Source organism: Gopherus flavomarginatus, chromosome 4 (genome assembly GCF_025201925.1).
Source record: "Gopherus flavomarginatus isolate rGopFla2 chromosome 4, rGopFla2.mat.asm, whole genome shotgun sequence".
Classification (NCBI taxonomy): domain Eukaryota; kingdom Metazoa; phylum Chordata; order Testudines; family Testudinidae; genus Gopherus; species Gopherus flavomarginatus.
In genome coordinates this window covers 3358912-3384286 of record NC_066620.1, presented here as the reverse complement: position 1 = coordinate 3384286, position 25375 = coordinate 3358912, and the positions used below count along the sequence as shown (strand labels likewise).

The 25375-nt window shown below is 56.4% G+C and overlaps 1 protein-coding gene across 3 annotated transcripts in view; it reads right to left on the bottom strand.

The window, feature by feature from the left end:
* The window catches only part of LOC127049868 (phosphofurin acidic cluster sorting protein 2-like), a 119906-nt gene that overhangs the window by 16569 nt on the left and 77962 nt on the right, over window positions 1-25375 (bottom strand). For 2 of the 3 annotated variants that reach the window (XM_050951192.1, XM_050951193.1), the window contains exons 3-12: window positions 15269-15358; window positions 14677-14802; window positions 14292-14454; window positions 13996-14087; window positions 12017-12097; window positions 10572-10631; window positions 5287-5438; window positions 1242-1335; window positions 787-858; window positions 194-324 (exon numbers count right to left, since the gene is read on the bottom strand). In XM_050951192.1, coding sequence (XP_050807149.1) covers window positions 194-324; window positions 787-858; window positions 1242-1335; window positions 5287-5438; window positions 10572-10631; window positions 12017-12097; window positions 13996-14087; window positions 14292-14454; window positions 14677-14802; window positions 15269-15358 — 1061 coding nt within the window. Of the gene's footprint in view, window positions 1-193; window positions 325-786; window positions 859-1241; window positions 1336-5286; window positions 5439-10571; window positions 10632-12016; window positions 12098-13995; window positions 14088-14291; window positions 14455-14676; window positions 14803-15268; window positions 15359-22458; window positions 22554-25375 lie in introns of those variants that run through there. The other variant, XM_050951194.1, reaches the window with a different exon arrangement.

The window sequence follows — 25375 nt, the reverse complement described above, 5'->3', positions numbered from 1 at the left end:
GCCCGAGCCCCCCCGTGGCCAGGCTGGCTGCACCCGGGCCGGGCCCTCATCATCCCATTGTGACTGGTCCATCAGCACTTTCCTTGCCAGAGAAGAGCATGGTGGGCCCAGCCGTGCTCTCCCGGTCCCAGCCTGGGCCCTGCGTAGCCAGCCCAGCCGTGCAGGCCGGGACTGTGGCCAGGAGCTGCCTTACCTGGGTGACACAGCGTTTGGGGGCTCGGGCTTGCCGGCGCTGGCCAGTTGCGCTAGCCTGTCAACACTGCTCTCCCGCCCGGCTGCCTCTGCCGCCCCGGGGCGTGGGGAGGGCTCCTCCCCCTCCAGCACCTGAGGGGACACAGAGTCACTGGACACAGGAGACACACCAGGGCCCCGGGACCCCTTCCCAGGGGCTGATGGTCCCACAGCCAGTCTCCTTGAGACAGGCCTCCTCCCTGCCCTGCCCCCCCACACACACTCTGCCCTTCCACCACCTAGCTACAGCACGTCTCTGACCCCATCGCCATGGGACCTGAGCGCTCGGCACCGGGTGGCCTCAAACAGAGCCGGGCTGTCGGCCCTACTAGATGGGGGCCCAGAGGCTCTGTGGGGGGCCCGTAGGGAGCCTGTGGACCATCCTTCCTCTCAGCTCCCTGCCCACGTCTGCCCCCTCCCCCCGGCTGGCAGCATTCCCCTCACCCAAGGGAGCAGCTCGCTCCCTGAGCTCCGGTGCCTGGACACCTCCCAAAAGCCTCAGCCAGCCACACATCCCGGGCTCAATCGTGGCCGCCCACCAGCACAGATACTCACCGCGGCTACCACCTCCATGCCCACCTCCTCCAGGGCCCGCGGCGCTCCAGCCTTTCGCTTCTCTGCTTGTCCCTGGGAAGGGGGAACCAGAGTCTACACCAGAGCATCCCAGGGCAGCCCTGAGCGTGGCCCCCAGCACAGGGCAGCCAGATGTGGGTCTGGCTGCCTCTGGAGACACATGTGCCTGGGGCAGCCTGCACCCCAGAGCTCCCACCACTCCTCTGTCCCCCCGACAGTGCCCCCCGAGAGCGCTCCTACTCCGTCTGGCTGTGCTGGGAGAGGACGCTGCTTGCGCCCAGGAGAGAGAGAAAAGGAGAAGGAAACGCAGCGCAGAGTGACCCTTGCAGGTGACAGACACCTCCCTGGCAGGCCTGGCTCCCGGTGAGACACCCCAGGCCCACAGGCTGCTGGCCTGGCGGCTGGAGGGAGGACGAGGAGGCAGGGGTGTGACTCACAGGGCTGCTGGACTCCTGTTCCTGCCCTTTCTGGCCGTGCAGACTGCCGATCTCAGTCTGGGAACCTGAGTGAGAGACGCCCTCAAAGAAACGCCTGCAGGAGAGAGACAGACGCACAAGGAGACAGACGGGGACGAGATGAGAGACACGAGGACACCAGGACCCCCACTCAGCCTGCCTCAGCCTCTCCCAGCACACAGCACCACAGACAGGCCCCCACTCGCTTCGACACTGGCCCAGCCCAGCGTCCCCAGGGGACAGGGTGAAGCTTGCAGGGATGGGAGCTTGTCCCCTCGAGACACTGAACCAGAGAGCGCCGGGAGCTGAGCAGCAAAGGGACGACACTGAGGACCCAGGGATTCTGCCCTCAGACTCACACTGGGCCGGGGTCTGGGGGGAGACTTGGACTGAGTCGGGGACCTGCGGTTCCCAGAGGTGGCGCGCAGGGCTGGCAACCAAGGAAGGGCCGGTTCCCTGCTGGGGGGGTCTGTGGCGGGTTTACTCCCACCCTCCCTTACTGGGACTGTCTGAGGGAACCTGATGCGTGCTCACACCTCAGACTGGTGCCACGTCTCCCAGGCCCTGCAGTGCCCAGGGGCTGGCTGGACTCCTGGCTGGCAGAGAACGCGGATCCCCAGGCCGGGTGAGGATCACCAGTGCCCGGGCTGCTCCCAGGAGATGGTGCAGCCGCGCAGCTCCGAGAGGGGGAGTGTTGGTGTGAAGGGAACACGCCATGGGGCTGCACTGCCTGCAGGCCTGCAATACAGTGGTGCTTTCCAGGAAGGTGGGCAGGCAGCCCGGGGGCAGGGGGCTGGTACAGCGAAGCAGGGGGACAGCCCCCGGCCATCATACACAGCAGAGCTGTTGGGCGCCTCAGGGACCTGTCGCTGGATGACGCAAAGCCTTTGGGGTCTGACTCCTTCCCATAGCTGGGGCTCTCCGGGGCTGCCAGGGCTACATCCCACGCACAGGGGGTGCTGGGGTCACCTCTCTGTTCCCAGACAGCACCGTGTTTAACGTGAGCCAAGATCACCCCAACCCAATCAGAAAGCTGGGAACACACAGCAGAGATCAGCACCCCCTGTGGTCGGTGACCTACACCAATGCAGAGTCAGACATATGGGCTGGAAGGAACCTGGAGAGTCGCCGAGTCCAGCCCCCTGCGCTGAGGCAGGGCCAAGTAACCCCAGACCATCCCTGGCCTTAGAGACTGCCAGTGACAGGGATTGCATTGCCTCTCTGGGCAGCCTGGCCCAGAGCTTAATGAGAGTCAGAAACTCGTCGACCCCTGCCCTCCTTTCACAAGGCAGGCTCGCGCCCCGGCTCCTGCAGCCACTCTGCCGATGGGCATTCCAGACTGCCGACGCCGGGGCTATGCAGCAGCTGGATGATTGCCTATGACTGGCAGCAGAGACAAGCCCCGGGCAGATCTCTTGCTAGTCCCTCAGCTCGAGAGACTAGACTAGCTGACTGTGGGTACAGAGCACTGGCTGCCCGAACCCCACGAGATCATGAGGCTCTTCATGAAGTGCCCCCACAGCTGCTCGGCTTGGCTAGAGAAGATTTTCCCAGTGAACACGTGACAGGAAGGAATGGCCAGGAACCACAGGCAGGCCAGCTCCGGAGGCTCCCAGCACCGTCTGCTCCATCCTCTACTAAAGCCACAGCAATCAGTTGACAAAGACGTGGCTGGCTGGCAGAGGCCCAAGCTCCAGGCAAAGGGAGCTGGTATCTGGAGTCCCAGATCTGGAGGGAAGTGGGGGCTGATGGAGATCCAGGAATCCCAGCGCAGCTGGACAGATGTGGTGTGCAGCCAAAGGGCTGGCAGCTGCGACAACGCATTCTAAAGACTTGGCTAAAACAAGCTGAGAAACAGCCCAGGGCACAGGACTAGGGGGCCAAAACCAACACCGCCTCCTGGCCCGTGGCTATCAAAGAGGCAGAACGTGACCCAAGACATCTAGGACATGGTTTCCACATAACAGAGCAGCACTGCTGAACCTATGAGCAAAATGTCCTCAGCTTCATCCAAGGGCTTAACCATGGAGCAGCTGACTCAGTAATAAAAAGAGGAGCCGTATTAAAGCCAGTGTCAGTGCCCTGGAGAACAGCAAACGTCGCCGTCATCTCTTCAAAAGCCTGTCGTACGATCCTGCGAACTGCAGACCCTGGAGCCTGAGTTCAATCCCAGGTAAAACCCAGCTGAACTCCGTGTACTAGGAACAAAGCCATACGGCTGCTGCTAAGGGAAATCACCCTCCCAAACCCACTACGGCACTCTGAGCAGGTCGACCACGCAGCGGGGAAAAGAGAACAGCCTGGGGGCAGTGCTTCGCCTGTGGCAGAGCCCCCCACAAGAGGTGATTCAGGAAGTCAGTCATGAAGGGAGAGGCAAAGGCACCTGGCACCCCCCAGAGAGAGCCTTGGGTGTCACCGTGGGCAGCTCGCCGGACACTCCTCAGCAGAGGCTGCGCAGCCAGAGGGGAAAACAAAGGAGTCGGGCACATGAGGAACGAGACGAAAACCAACGCTGAAAACACCTGGTTCTCAGGGACAGACTCTGGCGACTCTGGCTATTTAGCTTGGCCAAGAGAAGGTGAAGGGGGGACTTGGTGACAGTCTAAGCCCTGACAAGGGGAACAGATCGTTTGTAGTGGCCTCTGGCCTAGCACCATCCAGTAGCTGGAAGCTGAAGATGGACAAACAGACTGGAAGGCAACTAGCAGAGAGAGAAATGAACCCTTGGAACAATTCACTCAGGGTCATGCTGGATTCCCCATCACGGGCAAGTCTTCAGTCAAGTTTGGCTGCTTTTCTAAAAGCTCTGCTCTGGCAATGGCTGGGGGCCAGTCTGTGGCCCATGCTCTGATCCCAGTGGTCCTGCTGGCCTGGGGCTGTGTGATTCAATACCATACCCTATCTCTCAGCTGGCCTCCTTGGAAAGCGTGTGCAGCTGTGGAGTAACCGCAGAAATAGAGGGGTTCAGAGAGGGGCAGCCACCCTCTGGGAGGTCAGCAGAGATGGCAGGGCTCAGGGCTGCGCAGCCATGACAGATGCGCCCAGAAGAGTGAATGGGATAGAGAAGCTAAATCCATTGCTCCCTAGCACGGCCAGAACCGGGGACAGTCACTGACACCAAAAGGGAGCTAATTTCTAACTGACACAAGGCCACACTTGTTCACACAATGCCCAGCTAACCTGTGGAACTCACTGACACAATGTGAGGCTTGGCGCTCAGCGGGGTTCAGCAGAGGACTGGACACGTCTATGAATGATGAGAAAGTCCCCAGCTACTGACATATACATCTGCTTCCCAGCCCAGGCAGACCCCGCTAGCACGCTCCCACTAGTGAGGCGGCCATTGTTAGCCCCCGAGTTCAGAGCCAGGCTGCTGCCAGAGCCACAACATCCGCACTGCTATTCTTAGCACACTTGCTTGAGTAGAGCTAGCACCAGTCTGTGTGCCAGGCTGGGGGGTCACTGGCAGCTGCAATGTAGACAGTGTGTGTCCCCCACAGGGCAGAGGGATGACAGGGCTCCTTCCTCCCTGGGGACCAGTGCACATGCTCCCTCCCTCCGTCCCATCCGGCAGCAAGCGAGTCTGTTGGTCCTGCTCTGAGCTGGCTCTCCAGGAGACGCAGGAAATGCACTCCGCAGGCAATGCGACTTCTAGCCAGGTACTGTGCCGCTCCAGCTGTTACACAACTCCCCGTCCGCCTGCCCAGTTCAAGGTCAGCATCTGGCGCTGCGCAACGGCAGTCTGGGAAGCTTCCTCTCCAAGCTTTCCCATGAATCAAAGGGGACGACAGGCCTTCCAGCTGCTGGCTGTGTGCCAGCAAGGAACCCAGGAGCGCTTCTAGAAAGGAAAGCACTGCCTGGGGCTCTAGTTGGGAGATGGGGTAGAGGAGAGTGTAACTGCCCTTGGGGAACTAGCGCCAGCTGTGCCCGGCCCTGGGGCACAGCATGGGGAGCTCTGCTGGTGCCTGGCCCAGCACATCCAGTGCAGGACATATGATGTGTCTGCATTTCTCTTGTCTGCTCTCACCTCAGGGTGGGTTTGGGGGTACTGCGCACGCTCTCGTTATCCTCCAGCTCGGGGCCGCTGTCGCTGTTGTTGCATTCCTCCAAGCTGTCGTAGAGCAGCCCCAGGTCCTCCTCCACTTCTTGGGTCTGACCCACCGGGTCAGAGTCCAGAACCTGCGGCAGAGAAGCACAGGTCACAGCAACGCTCCCTCCCCACATCTCCAGCTGCGTGCTCTCTGGAGAGGAACAGCCCCACAGGCCTGGCAGCAGGGATGGGAGGAAGAGCTGGCGCTCACCTAGTGTGGGGATCTCCGCTCTGATCCGTCCCAGCCTGCCCCAGGCAACTGGATTCTCTCCAATGACATAGGCAGGGCAAGGTCCAGGCTACGGCCTGTTCTGAGACTCCCGGAGCATTCTGGAGACACGCCTCCAGGCCATCCCCCCACCAGGGCCTGCCTGTCCTCAAGGAGCAGCCGACAGAGACACTCGAGGGACGAAAGGGGCGGGGGCCCGAGCGCAGCTCCCCTCAGCCACTGCCCACAGCTTGGCCTGCCTCAGGGGAAACGAGGCCAATCCCCCGTGCGTCCTCGCCTGTCCTAACGTAGACACCTCCCCGCACGCGCTTCTCTGTGGCCACTCCACCATCACTGCTGACTAATTTTCTGTCTCCACGGATACAGCCCTGGGATGTGCCCAGCACAAAGCTGTAACCCCTCTGTCCTGAAGACACCTGCCTTTGTCTTCCAGATGGACGTATCAAATGCAGCCCACAAACGGGACAAGAGACTGCCCATCCATCCCCAGGGAGGTCTAAAACCAGCGGCCAAGCAAGACCGTACGTGCTCTGCCTCTCATGGGAAGGACTAACTCTTCTGAAACCAACGAGGCCAAGGGCTGGAGGGCCCAAGCCTCTAACTCCAACTCCATTCGAGCGCCGAAGCCCCCAGACTAACACCCACAGCCTGCGCACACAGGACTGACCCAGCCAGCAAAAAGCCAGGCAGGGGCTGGCTTCAGTCAAAATGAGCTACAGAGTTCGTGGGTGAGTGATCGCCTCCCCATAATAGGCTCATCATGTACCCTGAAGAGACACGGCAGAGTCCTTCAGCCACCTAGGAATCCACAGCCTCCTCACGCTTGAGTCTCCAGGCCTTGAAGTCAAACCAAACAAAGCCTGGAACCCACCTGCTCTGGCAGAGATCCAAATTCACTGGATACCAAGTGCTGGCAAGGAAATCCCAGGGCTTAGCAGACTCCTCCCAAACCAGCCACTCTGCTCCGCTCAAGAGGCCACTTGGGAAGGACAAAGCCATCTGAGACCCACCCCAATGCAGTAATTTCCAAACAAACTGGTCTGCCTTTTGGGGGGCTCTCCGACTGTCTCCTTACGGAATGGAGACACCATGGTAATCGCCAAAACACCCACTAGCAGAAGGGAGAATACCCTGCCCGTTGTCAAGCAACCAACCAGATCTGGCTTCACAAAGGGACAACCAGTCGCAGGAGTATCTGAGAAGTCCTCCATCGAGCCCTGCTGTCGCTCAGGCCAGACCAGGCCGGCCAGCTCTGCACCCCATACAACTCTCTGGGAGCCATCAGTTCCAGCCTTCCCCCTCCAAGGCCCTCTGCACTAAGGAAGGCAGCAGGCCGAGGCTGCCCAGGGACACTGAAGTTCTTTGAGAAGAAACGGAAGGTTACATGGCACAAAACACAACCGAACACCTTCTCCTCTCCCAGCAAAATACCCTCAACCGGTTCTACCTACTGCCAGCTCAACCCAGAGAATCAAACGTAGGGAGCTAAATGTTGTGACGACACACAACCCTGTCCATTTCTGCCCCCTCTCTGCACGGCAACCTTCACTCTGATGTGTTCCGGGCTTGGACATTGGCTACAAGCCCATGAACAAAGGGTGATGACCACCCCCAGCAGGGAATGGGCTCTGGGGAGACATCCAGCTGGGGAACCTTTGATTGGTCCACGCTGCTTTAGCCTTTCCACCTGCTCTCAGGAAGTGTGTGGTAAACAGCATGTGAATCAGGGGGAGGGACAGCTCAGTGGTTTGAGCATTGGCCTACCTAAACCTAAGGTTGTGAGTTCAATCCTTGAGGGGGCCACTTAGGGATCTGGGGCAAAATCAGTACTTGGTCCTGCTAGTGAAGGCAGGGGGCTGGACTCAATGACCTTTCAAGGTCCCTTTCAGCTCTGGGAGAGCGGTATAGCTCCATATTTAAAAAAAGAACTAGGGAGCTGCTATTGCCATGTGAGACACAGACAGAGTGAGATTATTGCTGTGGGCAGAAATGACCAGAGCTGAGACTCTGCTGTGTCATGACCCACAGCAGCATTTATAGGAGCAGCCATGCTCCAACCCTCCACCTGGCAGCCTGCTGATGACTGGTTACCTGGGACCCATGATACTCAGCCCCAGTTTGAGACTCGGCCCCTACAGTCCTATTGGCAGAGTCCCAGGGCAGCTGATTGGCCCGCTGGCCCTACTTAAGCCAGGAACAGGACGCTGTCTGAACTGGGCTCTGGCCTGTTGTGGACTGTGGGCCTCTGGCTTGATTTCCTGGCAGCCTGACCCCAAATAACTCCTGGCATGTGACTGGTGGTTCTGATCTCCAGTTTGTCTCCTGCCTCTGACCCCCTGGTATCCTGACTCTAGTTCCTGACTGGTGGTTCTGATCACCAGTTTGTCTCCTGCCTCTGACCCCCTGGTATTTCCTGACTGGTGGTTCTGATCACCAGTTTGTCTTCTGCTTCTGATGCTCTGGTATCCTGGCCAAGCCGACAACTTCTTGTGACTTCAGACTCTGACTATTAGGTCTGGCTGCTCCTGACCTGGCTGTGACAATGCAGCTGGGGAGAACAAGCTAAGACACCCCAAAGTCAGTTATAGAGCCACCAGATCATCCTGCCAGTTCTCCTGTAGATCACAGGTCACTCCCTCCAGCACCCAGGCACTAAACCCAGCTGGAATTAGACCAAAGTGCTTCAGCCCCAGGAGACTAGACAGTCACGTGCCAGAGGCAGAGAACAGGGGGACTGACCCAGCCCCCCGCAATGGCAGGGAAATGAGTCAGTGAGTTAGACTCAGATAGTCCTGGCAAGTGACCTGCACCCACATGCTGCAGAGGAAGGTGAAAATCCCCAAGGTCACTCCCAATGTGACCAAGGGGGAAATTTCTTCCTGACCCTACATCTGGTGATCAGCCAGACCCCGAGCACATGAGCCAGCCCAGCACCTGAGAGAGGTTGCTCGGTGCTGCCTCTCCCACCTCGACCATCTCTAGCCATGGGCATCCCTGATGGCTTCTGAGGAAGGAGATAAAAAACAACCACCCCAGAATACTTTTGAGGGGTGGGGCAAATCCCTTCCTGACCCCTGCTGGGGGCCAGTTGGAACCCTGAAGCATGAGCTTTAGAACATAAGACATGGGAGAAACCAGCCTAGGAGCCAGAACAGCTGAGAGCCGAAGCCCTTGCCTACACTAGCCTTTCCCCTTATTCTTTCCCTTCATTCCCACCACTGAGGCAGCCCCCATTTCCTCCCGTATGGGAGCCGCGGTGCCATGCAGGCTGCTCCCAGCCGGGTAAGCCGAGATGTGGTTAAACACCAGCGGCTGCCACTGGTGGAGCTGAACCTGGCGGCGCAGCAATGGTGGAGAAGTTTCAGGCAAAGGCAGAGCCCTGGGGAGGTGACAGTGGGCGTCGGCGCAGACACCAGCCGGAAATGCAATGGGGCAGATAACGGGCAATGCGACTGAGGGCTGCAGGCCCAGAGGCAGCCCCTTGCTGAGCAGGGGGCAGCCCAGCCAGGCCCAGCCCCCTCCATTGTGGGCGCTTCCTGCCTGCGAAGCGTCAGACCCAGCAATCTCGACAACCTCCTTCCACAAAGGTGTTGAAAGGGAAAATTCAAATTCTGTTATGTGCAGCCGTAATGGCTTCCCTCCAGCCTGAGCCCCAGCCTGCCGGCACTAGCACATAGATCTCAGCCACTTGAGATGAAGGAGTACCTACATTACTAGCAGCAGTAGATTGTTATCCTGCATAGGCCAGCCATGGGGGGATGCATAACACCCTGAGCAGTGGTTACAGATCCAGCCACAGCCTCATTCTACAGACAGCCCAGCCCAGGCCCTGCTGCTAAGGGGCAGGAATGCTCTGTCAAATGGAAGAGCTCTGCCAGGAAGGACTCTGTACCTCCCAGAGTTACTGCTCCTGTCCCCGGGGTGGCTGACACTTCCCTCCCCTCTAGGGACAGCAGCTGTGCTCAGTAACAAGAGCTTGAAGGGACCTGAACCATTAACTCCAGCCCTTAGCAGAAGTCAAACTCGGGGCTCCTGCCTCATCATCTCCCCTAGGTCAAAGGGCATTTTGATGAGCAGCAGCAGCAGGAGGACCCAGTCTCGGTGTCCCCACGAGGGTGGCTCTGGATCTTGGGGCAGCCTCAGGGGGACTGAGGAGCATGCACAGTGCACATGGAATGTTCTGAGATTTCTGGAGCAAGCTCAACTGAGCATGTGCAAATGGCAATTTAGTGTCTTGTAACTTGGCCAAACCAGGGTGGGAAGGGTCACAGGGAGGGCAAAAGGCACCTCTCAGGGCCCAGCACTATCCCCCGGTCGAAAGTTAAGCTCCTGTTCCAAGCCCCTGAGGCACCAGAGCTCTTCCAAACCGCAGACAGATGGGCTGAGGTTGTTTACGCTACCAATTTTCCCCTCACTTTGTTCTCAAACATCGTGAAACGCAAATGCTGGGATTTTGGGACTTGAAAGCACCAGGAGATGCCCTCAGCCATGCTGGCTGCACTCCTGTGGAGGCTGGAAAGTCAACCCCCAACGCTCTGCCCAGGTCACGTACAGGCTCTTCTGCTAGCAGGTTGTCCACAAGTGCCCTCCCTTCAGCCTACAAAGAGCCAGCCAGGAATCTCCCCTTGGGGATTCCTGACTCGTGCCAGTGTGCTGCCCTCGTCACCTGGGGCCGGAATGGGCTTTCCATGGGGTGGACAATGTGTTCCTGAGGGGCACCGCTGGGCTCGAACACATCTGCATGTTGGGTTTGTCAGGACAGAGCCAAGGGACTGGTTCAAGAGCTTCCTAAAAGTGTGTGTGTGGGGGGGGGGCACCGGAGCACAAATTGTGGCCCCTTCCCCCATGCCCTCACGCCACCTCTTCCCCCCAAGACCCTGCCCCCTCGCTTGCTCCTCTCTGCCCCCTGGCCCCCTGGCTCCCCAGACTGACCCAAAGGTGCCAGTCCTGCTGGCGCCAGGTGTCAGACAGGGATGGACCCAGCCTTTCTCACCTCATCCATCACTTTAAATCTCTTCAGCAAAGCAACGAATTTCTGCTTGAAGTTCGGTTGCTGGAAGGAAAGGACAGAGGAAAACACGTGAGGTTCCCAGGGAGCTGCTACTCCCCAGCCGCCCCTGCTTTCACTGTGCCGTGTGCTGAACTCATGGCTCCACGGCGCCCCACGTGGGGAGAGGTGGGCCCCCCCACAGCCTCAAAGCTAGTGGCTCTGTCAGCACCTCCGGGCTTATGAGCTATAGTCATTAGTGAAACACAGAGAGACGCAGCCCAACTCAAAGAGCTCCCCAGACAAAAACAGACGGGAGGGAAAAGGGACACAACACACACACAAAGGAACCTCTGCAAAGCAGCCATGCAGGCCTTGTGCAGAGACACAGCCCCTCGGCTCTTTGTCATTTTTAGCGGGGCTTTTGGAATAAATGTGGAAAACTCTCCCGCAGCACAGCCCCCAGACCCTTCCCCTCCTGAGCACAGGGGCCAGCAGCAGCCACTGCACCCCCGGCCTCCCCAAAGCCATCCCAAGGGCAGAGCTCTTAACTGGTTCGGGTTGGCCACCCCTTCTTAAGGGGCAAAGGTCCGGACGGCCCTCTGACACTGACTAGGAGACACAGGAGCAGAATTGCCCATGCTGAGCTTGGCTGGGTTTTGGTGCATTGGCAGACTGACGGACAAGACGTGACCTTGAGGACTCCGGAGGTGCGGGGAGAGGGAGAGCCAGATTTCCTTTGCTTTCGGTAGCAACAACAGTAACAACAAGGCTAGGAGACCTGGGTTCGAGTCTCCTCTCTGCCAGACGTCCTGTGTGCCCATGGGCTGGTCACTTTGCTCCCTGGGGCTCAGCTAGAACAGCTCGGCCCTGGCTTCCAGGGCACGTTAGGGTAGGTGAGAGGGGTTCCAACAGTGCCGGGGGGCCAGAGAAGCTCTGTGGGTAGGCAGAGCAGAGGGCTGGGGAATGCACCCTGCAAACCTCCAAGTGCTCTGAGCCAGGGATGTGTGTGCGGGGGACGCGGTTGCCCTCACGGCAATGGGCTGTACCGCACGCTTCACATCAGTTTTCCCATGGCGGCACAGGCTCCACCAGGGAGCAGGGCAGAAAGGACTGAGCCACAGGACCAAGTCAATGGCCCCCCAGGGATGGGCACCCTCACACACCAGTGTGGGACAGCTGCCACTTTCTCCTGAGCTACACACCGCTCACAGCCTGCGGGCGAGATCACTGCACTGTGAGGGGTTCTCCCCCAGGGGCACAGCGCCCTGCACCGCTACCCTCCAGCTGCTCACTGAGAGCGGGGCAAGGGGCAGCTCCACCTCAGCCAGAGCTCACAGCGCCTCCTGCTGGGGAAGTGCTGCGGAGGCTCCCTGCTGGGCCTCCAGCAGGGATTGGACCCAGCCCCACTCCCAGCGCTCCTGTGCTAACACAAGAAATGCGGACGTTACTCTGCTCAGGGACGTGGTTCTGATCATTTTCCTCCGGGCTTTCTTCGGCTTCCTCACTTCATCCTCTTCGTCGTACAGATCCTAAAAGGCCAGAGACGGCAGCACATCAGAAGGGCACAGCACAGTGGGGGCACCCATCTTTCTGGAAGGCTCCCGGCCAGCATAGGGCCCTCTGAGGTGACGACCAGAAGCTGGCCGGGCCGGAGCACAAGCCTGTTATCTCCCAGCTGGCCAGTGCTCACTGATTGCTCCCCACTTTGTTCCATGACCATCAGCTGCCACCCACACCCCCGGCAGACTGCGCACGGCCAGAGCCAGACTGCTCTGTACGGTGCACCCTGTCACTGCAGGGGATAGCTCCCCTGCTCGTGCAGCACCTGAGACCCACACGTGTCCTGCCCCACACCGCTTAGAGGCTGAGCTGCCCGTGACCCAACCCAGGGCATGGGGGAAGAACAGACCAAGGCTTCCAGGAGCCAGTTGGTGTGTGGCCTGCTGCAGTTCACGTGACCCATTGTCACTGCAGAGCCTGCCACGCCCGTGAGAAGGGAGACGTGGGCTCCCCGAAGCAGGGTCCTGGAACAGATGCCCAGGGCCTCGTGGGGAGCAGCTCAAGGTGAGGCCCACAGCTGAACCATGCTCCTTTCCCGGCAGGAAGCCTGGGTGTCATGAACAGCAGCTCCGCAGGATACTCCTCAGCCACACACTTGGGGGGTGTCGCGAATACTCTGCTGAGCACAAGCTCCCAATGTGACTCTGCAGCTGAGGGGGCTAATGCCAGCCCTGCATCGCAGCCAGGTGACACTGGAAGCAGGAGCAGAGAGGTTACCGTGGGCAAGTCTCCACTACAGAATTACGTCGACCCAAGTTATGTCACACTATGCTCACCAGGAGCACTTGCGCCGACTGAACTGCCCGTGTGGGGCACTGTGGGATGGGTTCTGAAAGGCAGCAGGAATCGCTGTAAGCAACGCGGCGTCTACACGGACACTGCATTGACCTAACCCCCTTGACGTAAGTGCTAAGCCTCTCGCAGGTGGCCTCACTGAGTCGGTGCAGCGGGAGCGTTACATCGGTGGGAGCTCCATTGTAGGGCGGACGCTTTCAGAGCTGCTGTACGTCAACCCAACTCTGTAGTGTAGACCAGGCCTTTAGCTCTGTGGTTAGCGCTGATGTGACCACTGCTGGACTCCTGTGTCCAGGTCTGATGCCACAATGTAGGAAGGATGTTGATAAATTGGAGAGGGATCAGAGAAGAGCCATGAGAATGATGCAGGGCTGGAAAACCTGCCTTAGAGCGATAGATCAAAGAGCTCAATCTGTTTAGCTGATCGACGAGAAGGCTAAGGGCTGACTCGATCCCAGTCTGAAAGTGCCTACATGGGAGCCCAGTACTTAATAATGGGCTCTTCAGTCTAGCCCAGAAAGGTCTAACACCGTCCCAGGGCTGGACACTGAAGCTAGATAAGCTCTGACCAGAAATACAGCGTAGATGTTTACCAGTGAGTGTAATGAGCCACTAGAACCACTGACCCGGGATTAGAGGGAGTTCTCCAGCACTAGAAGCTGGGACGTTTTTCTAACAGTGACGCTTTAGTTCAAGTTGGAGTTTGTTCAAGGCAGTTCTCTGGCCTGTGTCATGCAGGAGATAAGCCTAGATAATCACAACGGCCCCTTCTGACTGTGGGATCTATGGCTCGACGAAGGAGGACATCTGCTCAGAGCAGCCCTGTGCTCCTGAGTGTTCCAACAGCCTTCACCCCGAGACATCATCTATTGCATGCTGCGGCCAGCCAGCGCCCTGAGGCCCCTGTTCTCTGCTCCCCCGAGGCCTGGGCATTCATTCCCAGGGCAGGAGAGGGTCTGGGCCAAGGGGCCCCATTCCTCCTGCCCCAGGGCTTTGCAGGCATCCCCTCTCCCTGAGGGCAGGACCCACTGTGACCTGAGACCCCATGGCAGCAGGGCTAAGCTGCCTTTACCTGGCCTTGCACAGCATCATCGCTGGCCTCCTGCTCTGAAGAGAAGCTGTCATCGTCCTCCTCCGAGTAGTTATCCATGTCTGGGGAGCGATCTGAAACCAGAAAATGCAAGTGCCACGTCCGAGCCAGATCCCCCCACCCCACCCCCAGGAAACACCCGGCATGCCCAGAAGCCAGGGATATGGGGTATCCCCCACATCCCTGTCCCAGAGCGCCTCAGGGGAGCCTGGGGAAAGCGAGGCTGAGAGTGGGGAGAGAGGAGCGCACGCGTCTCATCAGGGCTGAGAGATACGTACCCGAGGCTTTGATTTTGGGGCCGGAGGGGACGCTGCCATCTTCATGGTCAATGGGCTGGCTGGACAGGGAGTAGATGCTGATTTCAGCCACTCGGATGCTCACATCCTTCATGTTGCTGTGGAGGCCCAGAAGCTGCCCTCCATCTGTGGGGTGCTGCATCACCTGGGTGAGCAGACAAACACAGAGCAGTGACGGCTGCCCAGCATGCAGCCAGCAACGCCTGCGCCCCCCCACGGATGCCTTGCACGCGCTGACCAGCCACTCAGTGCTGGCGGCTGGGCAGAGCTCCCAGGCCAGCGCAGCCCCTGGGCCAGCTGCTCCCAGCAGCAGCTCCTGCTGCCCAGCTCCCAGGCATCGCAGCTGGTCCCCACCAGCGCTGCTTACCTCCGCCATGTTAATGATTCCCACCGCCAGAGTCTTGAAGCCCAGGATTGTGCGGTTCTTGTACCTCTTCCTTCGCTGCAGCATAATCTGCAGCCTGTTGCCATCTCTCTTCAGGAAATGCGGGTACTACAGGGGGAGGGAAAACACCCAGCCATGGCAGGGCAGGAGAGCTACACAGGCCGGCCAAGTGTTCAAGCAACCACAGCTCTATCAGCTCCTGAGCCTGCACCTCAACCTCCTTCCAGCCCCCTCGCCCCGGCCCACCCTGAGCAGCTTGCTCCCCCCCTCCCAAGGCCTTACACAAAACTGCTCCACACTGCATGGGCGAGGCAGAGTGAGGTGCCTGGAGCAGCTGGCATGCGGCATGGAGATGCAATCAGCCCCGAGCTGACACTCAGGACCCCAACTGCGCATTCCGTGCATCGCACATGCACCCCGCAGGGACTAAAGCACCCAGAGACATCACCACTGGGCTCCTGCTCAGTTCCCCCTGAATTCCCTGCTGTCGGGAAGGGACCCGGGGCGGCACAAGGAGCGTCAGATCCTGCTGAGGCTGGGTGCTCTGCATCCAGGCTAGCAAGGTGCATGTTACCTGTAAAGAAAAAGTCAGTTCCAGGTCAGTCTCCATCAGGCCCCCGGGTGGAAGGACGTATTCATTGGATCGCAGGACTCGCTTTGAACCCTGCAACGAGATCAGGAGAGGCATGGAGGGACGGGCAGCAAGCAGAGTCGCTCAGCTGGAGATGCGCGTTCGATACACTAAATGGCAGGTGTAACACCAGGGGCTCTCCACCTCCAGCGAATCATGAAGGGTGGAGACAGATAATAGGGCCGACGCAGTCTGCCACCTCGGGGACCGGAGACTGTTCCCTGCAGAACATGGAGAAGGGCTTATCCAGCCTAGTAATGGAGTTTCCATCACTTCTCTTGGAAGACTGTTCTAGCCTATTAGGAAATCTCCCTGACCCCTGGCTTCTGCCTCACCAACCCCTCTCCTCTCCTGGCTATCAGAGCCACCCTGCTCCCTAGTCAGCACTTAGCAAAGGCGCACGACCACAGAGGCTTCTTCCAGCTCTTCTGAGCCCCCACCCTCCCGGGCATCCCCCCTGCACTGATTATCAATTTGGTGACGTTTCCTGATCAAAGCCAAGACACCACTGTCTGGCTCCTCGCCTCTCCTGAGCACAGACACAGCTGGAGGGGAGGGCCCAGGAGACAGGGCAGCACATGGGACATGAGACGACATCAACACAGTCCTGGGAGTCATTTCTCAGTCAGGACAATGGCTTGACCCAGTGCTCTCCAGCCATCTGCAAGAGAAGGTCTCCACAGAGCGTGGATCATCTTGCAGCCCACCAGGAAAAGCTTGAGACTGTACTGTCTGGGAACCCCAGCCCCCACGCACACACCGAGATGGACACTCCCTCCTGACAGAGCCAGATCCTCTTCATCTGACTCCCGAGACTAGTTCATCTGCAGCTGCTGCCTCCCCCCTGAACCCAGCAAACTGCTCACATAACAGACAGGGACTTTGCCATCCGAGTCACCTGAGCGGAGTCCAGGAGAAGGAATCAGAAATGCCGTGAAGAGAGGATTCGCTGAGATAATCCGGAGCAACAAAGGCCAACGAATGCAGCAACATGAGCCCTTGCAGAGATCCAGCTCTAAAGAGACAGCATCCCAGACACACACATCGACACACCATGACCTTGGGATCCACCATCCCATTCGAACGCCTTCACTGCCCTGACCTGACCGCAGGGGACCAGAAACAGAACCAGAGAAGAGAACCTCTGCCAGGCTCGCCTAAATCCTGCAACACTGCGGTGACCCTGAGACCAGAGAAGCAGCTAACGCAGTCCCTCTGACAGCCTGCCACAGGCAGACATCTATCAGGGCTCAGAGGTGCTAAGACGGACACCATGTGCTGGAACTCCCCAGCGGGCCAGCAAGCGAGAAAGGCCAGCAGACAGACAATGCTTTCTCTTGTTTGGTTATTCTGTGCTATGCCTTTACGCCTGTTTTCTTTTGCCTTACAGCAACAAACAACATCCATAGTGGCAAAAATGAACATCTCCTAGAACTTCTCCTTTCTCCCCCAAAGGGCAGTGAGCTCCAGCTTTAGGGCTATTTAAAGAGACTGGCCTGCAGGAGAGTTTTCCTATAAATACTCCAGACAACCAGAGGGAAAGAGAATCATGGACATTGCAACAATGAAATTCTTACATAACTTCATGTTTCAAATACTTTGACTGTGTATTTCTTGTGTGTATTTAATACAAGGTTTTAAAGGATGGTTGTTACAATGGTAATTGCCAGCAAAAACGTAACACAAACCTACACCAATGTGTTTAGTGTTGTAATACAGTAAACAAGGGTCTTAGTAACATCTTAATCTTGTTGGGCATGCATGATTCCCTGCATGCCCATCATCAGTACAATGCATTCAGCTCTGTTTCCAGACCCGGGTCCTCTGGAAGGTTTGTATGCTGACTAGACAAAGTCCCAAGGAATGGAACAAGGACTGGTTCGTTTTCATCCTCACACAAAGTGGGGTCACTTGAGCTCTGAGATGCCAAAGCTGTGACAGGTTCTTTACCAGTGCAACTGACCAGCATCTTTCACCAGGCTACCTCCGAGCCTCTGGAGGGCTAGTTGGGGACATACCACCCCAAAACATCTTTGGACACTGAGGGGGCTTTATTGCAAAAGGCAAGGGAGGACTTCTCTGCCTCTCTGCAGTAACAGTCCCAGACAGTGACACACTTAGACCTTCACCTCTTCCAGGTTTGCAAGCTTTGCAGTGGACGAGGCTCCACATCCATGTGCTATTTGTCTGGCCTGCAAGACTCTCTCTCTCTGGTTACATCCAAACCCATCCAAGTTTTGACAGACAGCCCCAGTGATGTACTGCCAAGGCAGGATTTTTCTAACCAGCTGCATAAGGGAGTTTTCCTGCTTAGGGAGCACAGAATCCACCCTGGATTGCTCCAGTGACTCATCTGCCAGGGAAAGACGACGTCTTGGCAGATGCTTTGAGCAAATTTACAATCAACTTTCTTGGAGAAAATGGCAAGTCTGGCCTATAAGGGTAACGGCGCTGACATCATATCCAGTGCTTGCACATCTGTCAGGGACCCGGCTTCATACTGCAGCCCATTCTGATTAACAAACTAGTACCAGAGAGAATCCATGTAGCACCAGTTAGAAACTGGCCAACTCCTAGACCTCAACATGGTAATTGTTAATAGGGAATTATCAGGTGAGGGGAAGTCTCACAGGGATCAGTTCTCAGCCCAACACTATCAACGATTTGGAAAAAAATATTAAATCTTTGGTGATGAAGTTTGCACATAACACAAGGTTGGTGGGATGTGGGGATGTCACTGCATTGTATCGCTGAGTGAGTGGGACACAATCAAAGATGCAGTTCAATACAGCCAAATGCAAGGTCTTACCTCTAGGAACCCAGAGTGTCGGTCACAGTTATAGGATGCTGGACTATACTCTGGAAAGCAGCAACTGGAAAGGACTTAGGATGAATGGTGGAAACCAGCTGAACACGTGCTCCCAGTGCAATGCTGTGGCTAAGAGCTAACATGATCCTTGGATGTACAAGTGGGGAAATACTGAGCAGCAGTCGGGAGGTGATAGTTTCTCTGTCTACAGCACTGATGAGACTGTTATTAGACACTGTCCAGCCATTGGTTACAAACTGGAGAGTGTGCAGAGAAAAGGCACAAGAAAAATTCTGCCTTACAGCGAGAGACTGAAGAAGCTCCATCTGTTTCATTCATCAAAGAGAAGGTTAAGAAGAGACTCGACCTCTAGGCTAGATTATTCATAGATTCCAAGGCTATTGTGACCATCTTGTCCGACCTCCTGGACAGCACGCACCACAGCACATCACCCAGTAATTTTTGCATCAAGCCCATGTCTTCTGGTTGTGCTACGACGTGTCTTTTAGGAAGATCTCCCATTTGATTTTAGGATTCCCAAGCGATGGAGAATCCCCCATCCCTAGGCAAATCATCCAATGGTTAATTATCCTCACTTAGAAATCTGCCCCTTATTTCTAGTTTGAATATACTTAGCTTCAGCTTCCTACCATTCAGTCTTGTTAGGCCTTTTTCTGCCAGACTGAAGGGCCAACCCAGCCGCTATCAGAAACATCTTCCCCATGGAGCTTCTTACAGACGGATCAAATCCCCACTCAACTTTCTCTTGAATAAGCCAAACACATTAAGCCTCTTCAGTCTCAGCGTCAGGCAAGTTTTCCAGGTCTCGAATCATTCCTGTGGCTCTTTCCAATTTGTCTGTGTCCTCTCTGAATACTAGAAATGGGCACAGTGTCCAGCAGTGGTCTCAGTAATGCCCTACCCAGAGGTTATAAATACCACCTCCTTACTCCCACCTGACATTCCTCCGTTTATCCATCCAGATTGCAAGGACCACGTTAGCCTGCACAGCCACTGCATCACACTCAGAGTTCATGTTTAGATGACTTGTAAGCCTTTGTCACTGCTTTCCAAAGGACAGCTCCCCATCCTGTAGGTGGGACTGGCTTTGTCGATTCTGAAGGTTTTTTGAAAGTCAGTCAGGGTGAAGCCCAGATGCTGTCAGTAACCCTGGTCAGGGCTTGGCCATTTTGACCTCAGCCATCCTTGATCTGATACTGGAGCTGCAAATCTTGCTTCCTCTGCCTACTCACGGGCTTTGTACCAGTGCCCAGCACCATAACGACTGGGCACAGCTCAGTGACCACAAAAGGCTCTTCTCTCTGCGCCCTCTATTTCAACCAGTCCAACAGCTGGTGACACTGGCTGGCTCGTGTCCTTTCCCCCGGAGGAGAATATGTCAGCGCATGTAGCTGGCAGGGTCTGAGCCACCCTGGGGTATTCTGCACACAGGGAGTTTAGGCTGATTCCTTTCTCTGGCTACCACTCTGCCACTGCAGAGAAGTCTCTCTGATTTACAACCATTAGCTGCATTAGCAGATCCCCTCATCTCTCCTCAGTTCACAGAGGTTCTCTTCAGCCTAGCGGGAAGTGCAAAGAGGACAGAAGAAGCAAAACCTAACTGAACCTATTAAACTTTACAGAATCAATGTGAGTCAGGTCCCACAGATCAAACACTACTCAGATCCCCTTCTTGCTGGTTGGGGAATTTTTAGCAGATTAACTGCACCCTGTTTCACTTCTGCTGTGAAAAGAAGTGGATTAGTGCAGCTGAAGGGACTTCTCGCTTTGCATTAGCGGCTCTAATACATGCCTGTCCAAACTCTTATCCCCTTTGCTGGTAATACCCTTTTAATTAGTTTTAAAATCATGTTAATCCACAGAGTGTATCAAAGAACCTTTCTGCAAAGCAGATCGCTTGCATTGTGAGCTGGAAGTGACATTCAAACACCCAGGAGCGCCCCCATTCCATGCCTCCTGCTCAGCAGCGTCTAAGAGAGGCAGAAGAGCCCCGTGGTGTCCACCCAGCCTCCAGCTAGGGCAGCAGAAACCTCGCCACGTTCCTGAGCTTGGTTTAAAGTGAAATAAGAATGTCCACACAGCTGGTGGACAAGGCCTTGTTTGGGAATGGATGTGGTTAACATCAGTTTGCGTAAGGGACTGGTGGGTAGACTGTCTGGCCTAGTGTTCAGCACAGCTCAGCTAGGATCTGCATCTCAGGGACTATAGTTGCTGAGCAGGAGTTGGAGGAATCACAAGAGCCAGGTTTAGTAAGCAAGAGTTGGGGTCACAGTCAGACTGGGGTCAGAGACCGGAGGTCAGAGGTAGAACCAGGCTGGAATCAGGGTCAGGACGGGATCAGAGACTGGAGGTCAGAGGTAGAACCCGGCCAGAGGCAGGGTCAGGGTCAGACCCAGGCCAGCATCAGAGACCAGAGGTCAGAGGTAGAACCAGGCCAGAAGCAGGGTTGGTTCAGAGACCAGAGGTAGAACCAGGCCAGAAGCAGGGTTGGGGTCAGGTCAGGGTCAGAGGCTGGAGGTCAGAGGTAGAACCAGGCTGCAATCAGGGTCAGGATGGAGTCGGAGACCAGAGGTCAGAGGTAGAACCAGGCCAGAGGCAGGGTTGGGGTCAGGCCAGGGTCAGAGACCAGAGGTCACAGGTAGAACCAGGCCAGAGGCAGGGTTGGGGTCAGAGACCAGAGGTAGAACCAGGCCAGAGGTAGGGTGGGGGTCAGGCCAGGGTCAAAGACCAGAGGTCAGAGGTAGAACCAGGCCAGAGCCAGGGTTGGGGTCAGGCCAGGGTCAGAGACCAGAGGTCACAGGTAGAACCAGGCCAGAGGCAGGGTTGGGGTCAGAGACCAGAGGTAGAACCAGGCCAGAGGTAGGGTGGGGGTCAGGCCAGGGTCAAAGACCAGAGGTCAGAGGTAGAACCAGGCCAGAGGCAGGGTTGGGGTCAGGCTGGGGTCAGAGGTAGAACCAGGCTGGAATCAGGGTCAGGATGGAGTCGGAGACCAGAGGTAGAACCAGGCCAGAGGCAGGGTCAGGCCGAGGTCAGAGACCAGAGGTCAGAGGTAGAACCAGGCCAGAGGCAGGGCTGGGGTCAGGTCAGGGTCAGAGGCTGAAGGTCAGAGGTAGAAACAGGCTGGAATCAGGGTCAGGATGGAGTTGGAGATCAGAGGTCAGAGGTAGAAACAGGCCAGAGGCAGGGTCAGGCCGAGGTCAGAGACCAGAGGTCAGAGGTAGAACCAGGCCAGAGGCAGGGTTGGGGTCAGAGACCAGAGGTCAGAGGCAGAACCAGGCCAGAGGCAGGGTTGGGGTCAGAGGCAGAACCGGCCAGAGGCAGGGTTGGGGTCAGGCCAGGGTCAAAGACCAGAGGTCAGAGGTAGAACCAGGCCAGAGGCAGGGTTGGGGTCAGGCTGGGGTCAGAGGTAGAACCAGGCTGGAATCAGGGTCAGGATGGAGTCGGAGACCAGAGGTAGAACCAAGCCAGAGGCAGGAGACAGGAGTCAGGCCAGTCAGAGTCAGTCTGGGATCAGAGACCGGAGATCAGGCGACAAGCGAAGTCTGATGTCGCAGTAGGTCACAACCTTGTATGGTTCCCGGGCAACCCCCGGGGTTAAACAGGGCACTTGGCCAACCAGAGGACTGCAGGGTACTGTCGCTCTGGCTCCCTTGGGTGGTACTTTCTGCAGCACCTACTCACCACAGTGCTCCCGGGCTGTGCCGCTGCATGGCCTCTTGGTGGCACTGTGGGAACGTCTGCAGCCCCAGGATCTAGTGCAGAGAGCTGTATAGCTTTCTGGTACCCCATGCCTGTCCGAAAAGGTGCTGGCTGCTTTCCTCCCGCAGTACGTGTCTCTGTGCCAACCTGCACCCCAATCATTCGGGGGGGGGGGTTCAGTCACACGTTTTGTTATTGCAGTGAAAGTCTGAATAGAGACCAGCGCCCAGGTGCTGCTCAAGGCCCCCCTCCAGGCCCCGTCAGCTCTCATGCTGTACATGGAAGGGTGTCTGCACCCTCTCTTCTCCCAGGTGTTTAGTCACAGAGTGAATGGGTGCCAATGCAGTGACTCCAACCCCCGTCCATCTCTCTGGGCCCCTGCAGCGGTCCTGGTTTTCCAGGCCACACAGGGTTGGGGTTGCGCATGCACAGACAGAAAAACCCTTCAACCCCCAACCCCCTTTCCAGCTCCCTGGCTTGGTCAAAGCAGCAGCCCAAGACTTCCCTTCGAGGCTATAAACGTGTCACTGACCAGCCTATTCCTCATTCCCTTCCATGGAGGGCCTCCAGGCAGCTCCTCAGCACAGAGGCGAACAGAACCTACCTGAACTAGGAGAAACCCCAGTGCCAGGGTCCAGCAGAAGAGAGGGGACTCAGGAGAAGATGACAACTGCATCCTTGCAGCTGAGGCTCTGAAAGCACTTCCCAGAGATCCAGTGAGGTAGGACAGCAGCACTGGCTTGACTTGGCAGCACAGAGCCAATACCTAAAATGCCTTCCCCAAGAACAGCTGACTCCTCAGAGCTCTGCTCTAGCCACTGCACAATTCTCCTTCTGTCATAAACAGATAGCTAAGGGTTAATGTTCTTACACCTGGAAAGAAGTTCCTGAAGCACCTGACCAGAGGACCAATCAGGAAACAGGATTTTTTCAACTCTGGGTGGAGGGAAGTTTGTGTCTGAGTTCTTTGTCTTCTGCCTGATTGAAGTCCCTCACTAAAGAAAAACTCCAACAGGTCTTAAAAGAAAGCTTTATATAAAAAGAAAGAAAAATACATACAAATGGTCTCTCTGTATTAAGGTGACAAATACAGGGTCAATTGCTTAAAAGAAATATTGAATAAACAGCCTTATTCAAAAAGAATACAATTCAAAGCACTCCAGCAACTATAGACATGTAAATACAAAACAACAAACCATTTTGTACTCACAACTTGGAAACAGAAGATTAGAAAGCAGGAAATAGAAAAAATCCTGTTTCCTGATTGGTCCTCTGGTCAGGTGCTTCAGGAACTTCTTTCCAGGTGTAAGAACATTAACCCTTAGCTATCTGTTTATGACACCTTCCCCAAGCAGCAGCAGAGGTTCTGATTTCTAGGGTTTCTGGTGCAAGTGACATCAGATCAGATGGACCCAGAAGGGACAGATGGATTGAAGAGGCCCATACAGAAACCAGCAATGCTGGAAGTCAGACGGAGAGCAAATAATAAGCAGCAACAGACAAAACAGAGAAAGGAGAAAAGGCAAAGCTCCCCAGAGATGCCTTCTCGTTGCGGGAGTGAGAAGGAGGCAGAGAGCATGGCAAATGCAGGAGAATCCTGGTCCTGAATGGGCACAATGGAAGCAGCAGCAGGGAGAGGATGCTTGGGAAGGAGGCAGCACAGGTTGTACTTTTCAAGGCAACTGTTAGATGCATCCAGCTAAGCAGCCTGGCCTCCCCAGAGCCTGCCAACACTGAGCCGGAGCCTATCCAAAGCACTTTGTTGAGGGCGTGTAATTACAACCTCCGGTACTGGATGGGCAGTGCAGGAGACCTTGGTCGTCCATGGAACAGATACAAGATGGACGGCAGCAGGGCGGCCTCCCTTCGTACCCTCCCGATGCCACTCACCCCAACTCACCTCCAGAACGAGCCAGGTCACTCCCTAGCCTCTCCGCAATCCACACTAGCCCAGTGGTGATCAGGGCCACCTGCAATGGAGCCCTTCCCACTGCACAGAGACCCCAGGCTAAATCACACAGGTCTCCAACACCCATAAGCTTTTGGTCACTCCTGACAGGTTACAATTGGCCCAGTTAACTTGCAGCCCGCAGCTGGGATGGGCTCTTTTGTCTATAAGGTCATTTAAATAAAAGGGGATTCAACAGCCTGTCTTGAGCATCCGATGAGTGAGGATGCAATGCCACAGCAGGATGGTGTCTGTCTGGGAGTGCGGGCTGTGCTCGCCTGTGCAGGGAGAGGCTCGGGCAGCAAGCCGTCCATCGGAGGGTCACGCTCTGGGCATGCTCCAGAGGCTGCAACAGGGAGAGAATTATTTGCTGGTTCCATCGCCTCGCCTCCTTACACCCAGAGCCGGTGGCGCATTCCTCTCCCTCCCAGGGAGGGCCGGTATTTGCAGCTCCCCCACCAGATGGATCAGCAGCAGCTTTTTAAGGATGACTCTGACTGCGCTCTCTGCCCAGAGTTCTTACCACGTTAGCTCTCTTTGTATTATCATTTCATTCCCCTGACAACTCCTCATTAAGTATCATCTGCAAATTCAGCTAATGAGCTGTTTTCCCTCTTCCCTGGCATCCAGTTAATTCTGTAACGCCGGGAGCATTTTGTGCTGGATGCAGCAGCGTGTTGGCGATGCAGGTTGTAAATAAGGCAGCGGCTGGCCCCGGCCCCAGCACAGCTTCCTCCATCCAGGGTGGGTTGGGGCGGTGTCACCCAAGGCACTGATTTTTCTCTGTGTTCTCTCAAAGGCCATGGGAATTTCTTTCCTCAATCCCCTTTTCAGACCAGTGGTTAGACAATCTCTGCCTATTTACTGGCCCTGTTAGTCAGAGAAATGTGTCACACTGGGGGGCCCACAGTTCCTGGCGCGATTACCCAGTGATGATCACAATTCCTCGGTAGCTCTGGCTGCATGGGTCACTTCTCCAGCGCAGCACAGGTGCCAGTTTACACATGGGAGCTCAAGCAGTGGAAGGAGCTGGTCATGGGCTCTCAGAGGAGCAACATCAGCAGCCACAAAGCAGCGTCTGTTCTCGACTGCACCACAAGAGGGGTCTTATCACTGTGCCTCCGGAACCTAAGCACTGTCCATCATTGCTGCTGTGCCCTCGGTGCCATCTGTCTTGAGCCTTTTCCAACCAAGGCCCCTGTCCCATTGCTCATGGGTCCAGGGCAGCATGTGGCAGGGACTGAGGTCAGGCATCTCGCAGGCTTTGCAGGGCCACTGGGAGCTATCCTGGGGCAGTACCATTTTGGGCTCTGTCCCTCTGCAGATCTAGTTAGTTCTTCTGCCTAAGCAGGCAAGGGTAGGGCCAGGTACTGATGGCGACTGGGTGCCACGCAGGCGGAAGGTAGCAGAATCCAGATGAAATTCAATCCTAGAGAGCCTGAGGGGTGACTGGCCAGCCCACAGCTGAATGCAGACCTTGCATCTCTTGACTGGCATCTTGCATCTGTTACCCAACATTCCTTTTTCCCAGCTTCAAAGCACTGTTGGAGTCAGCTGCCAGGGCCAATTAATA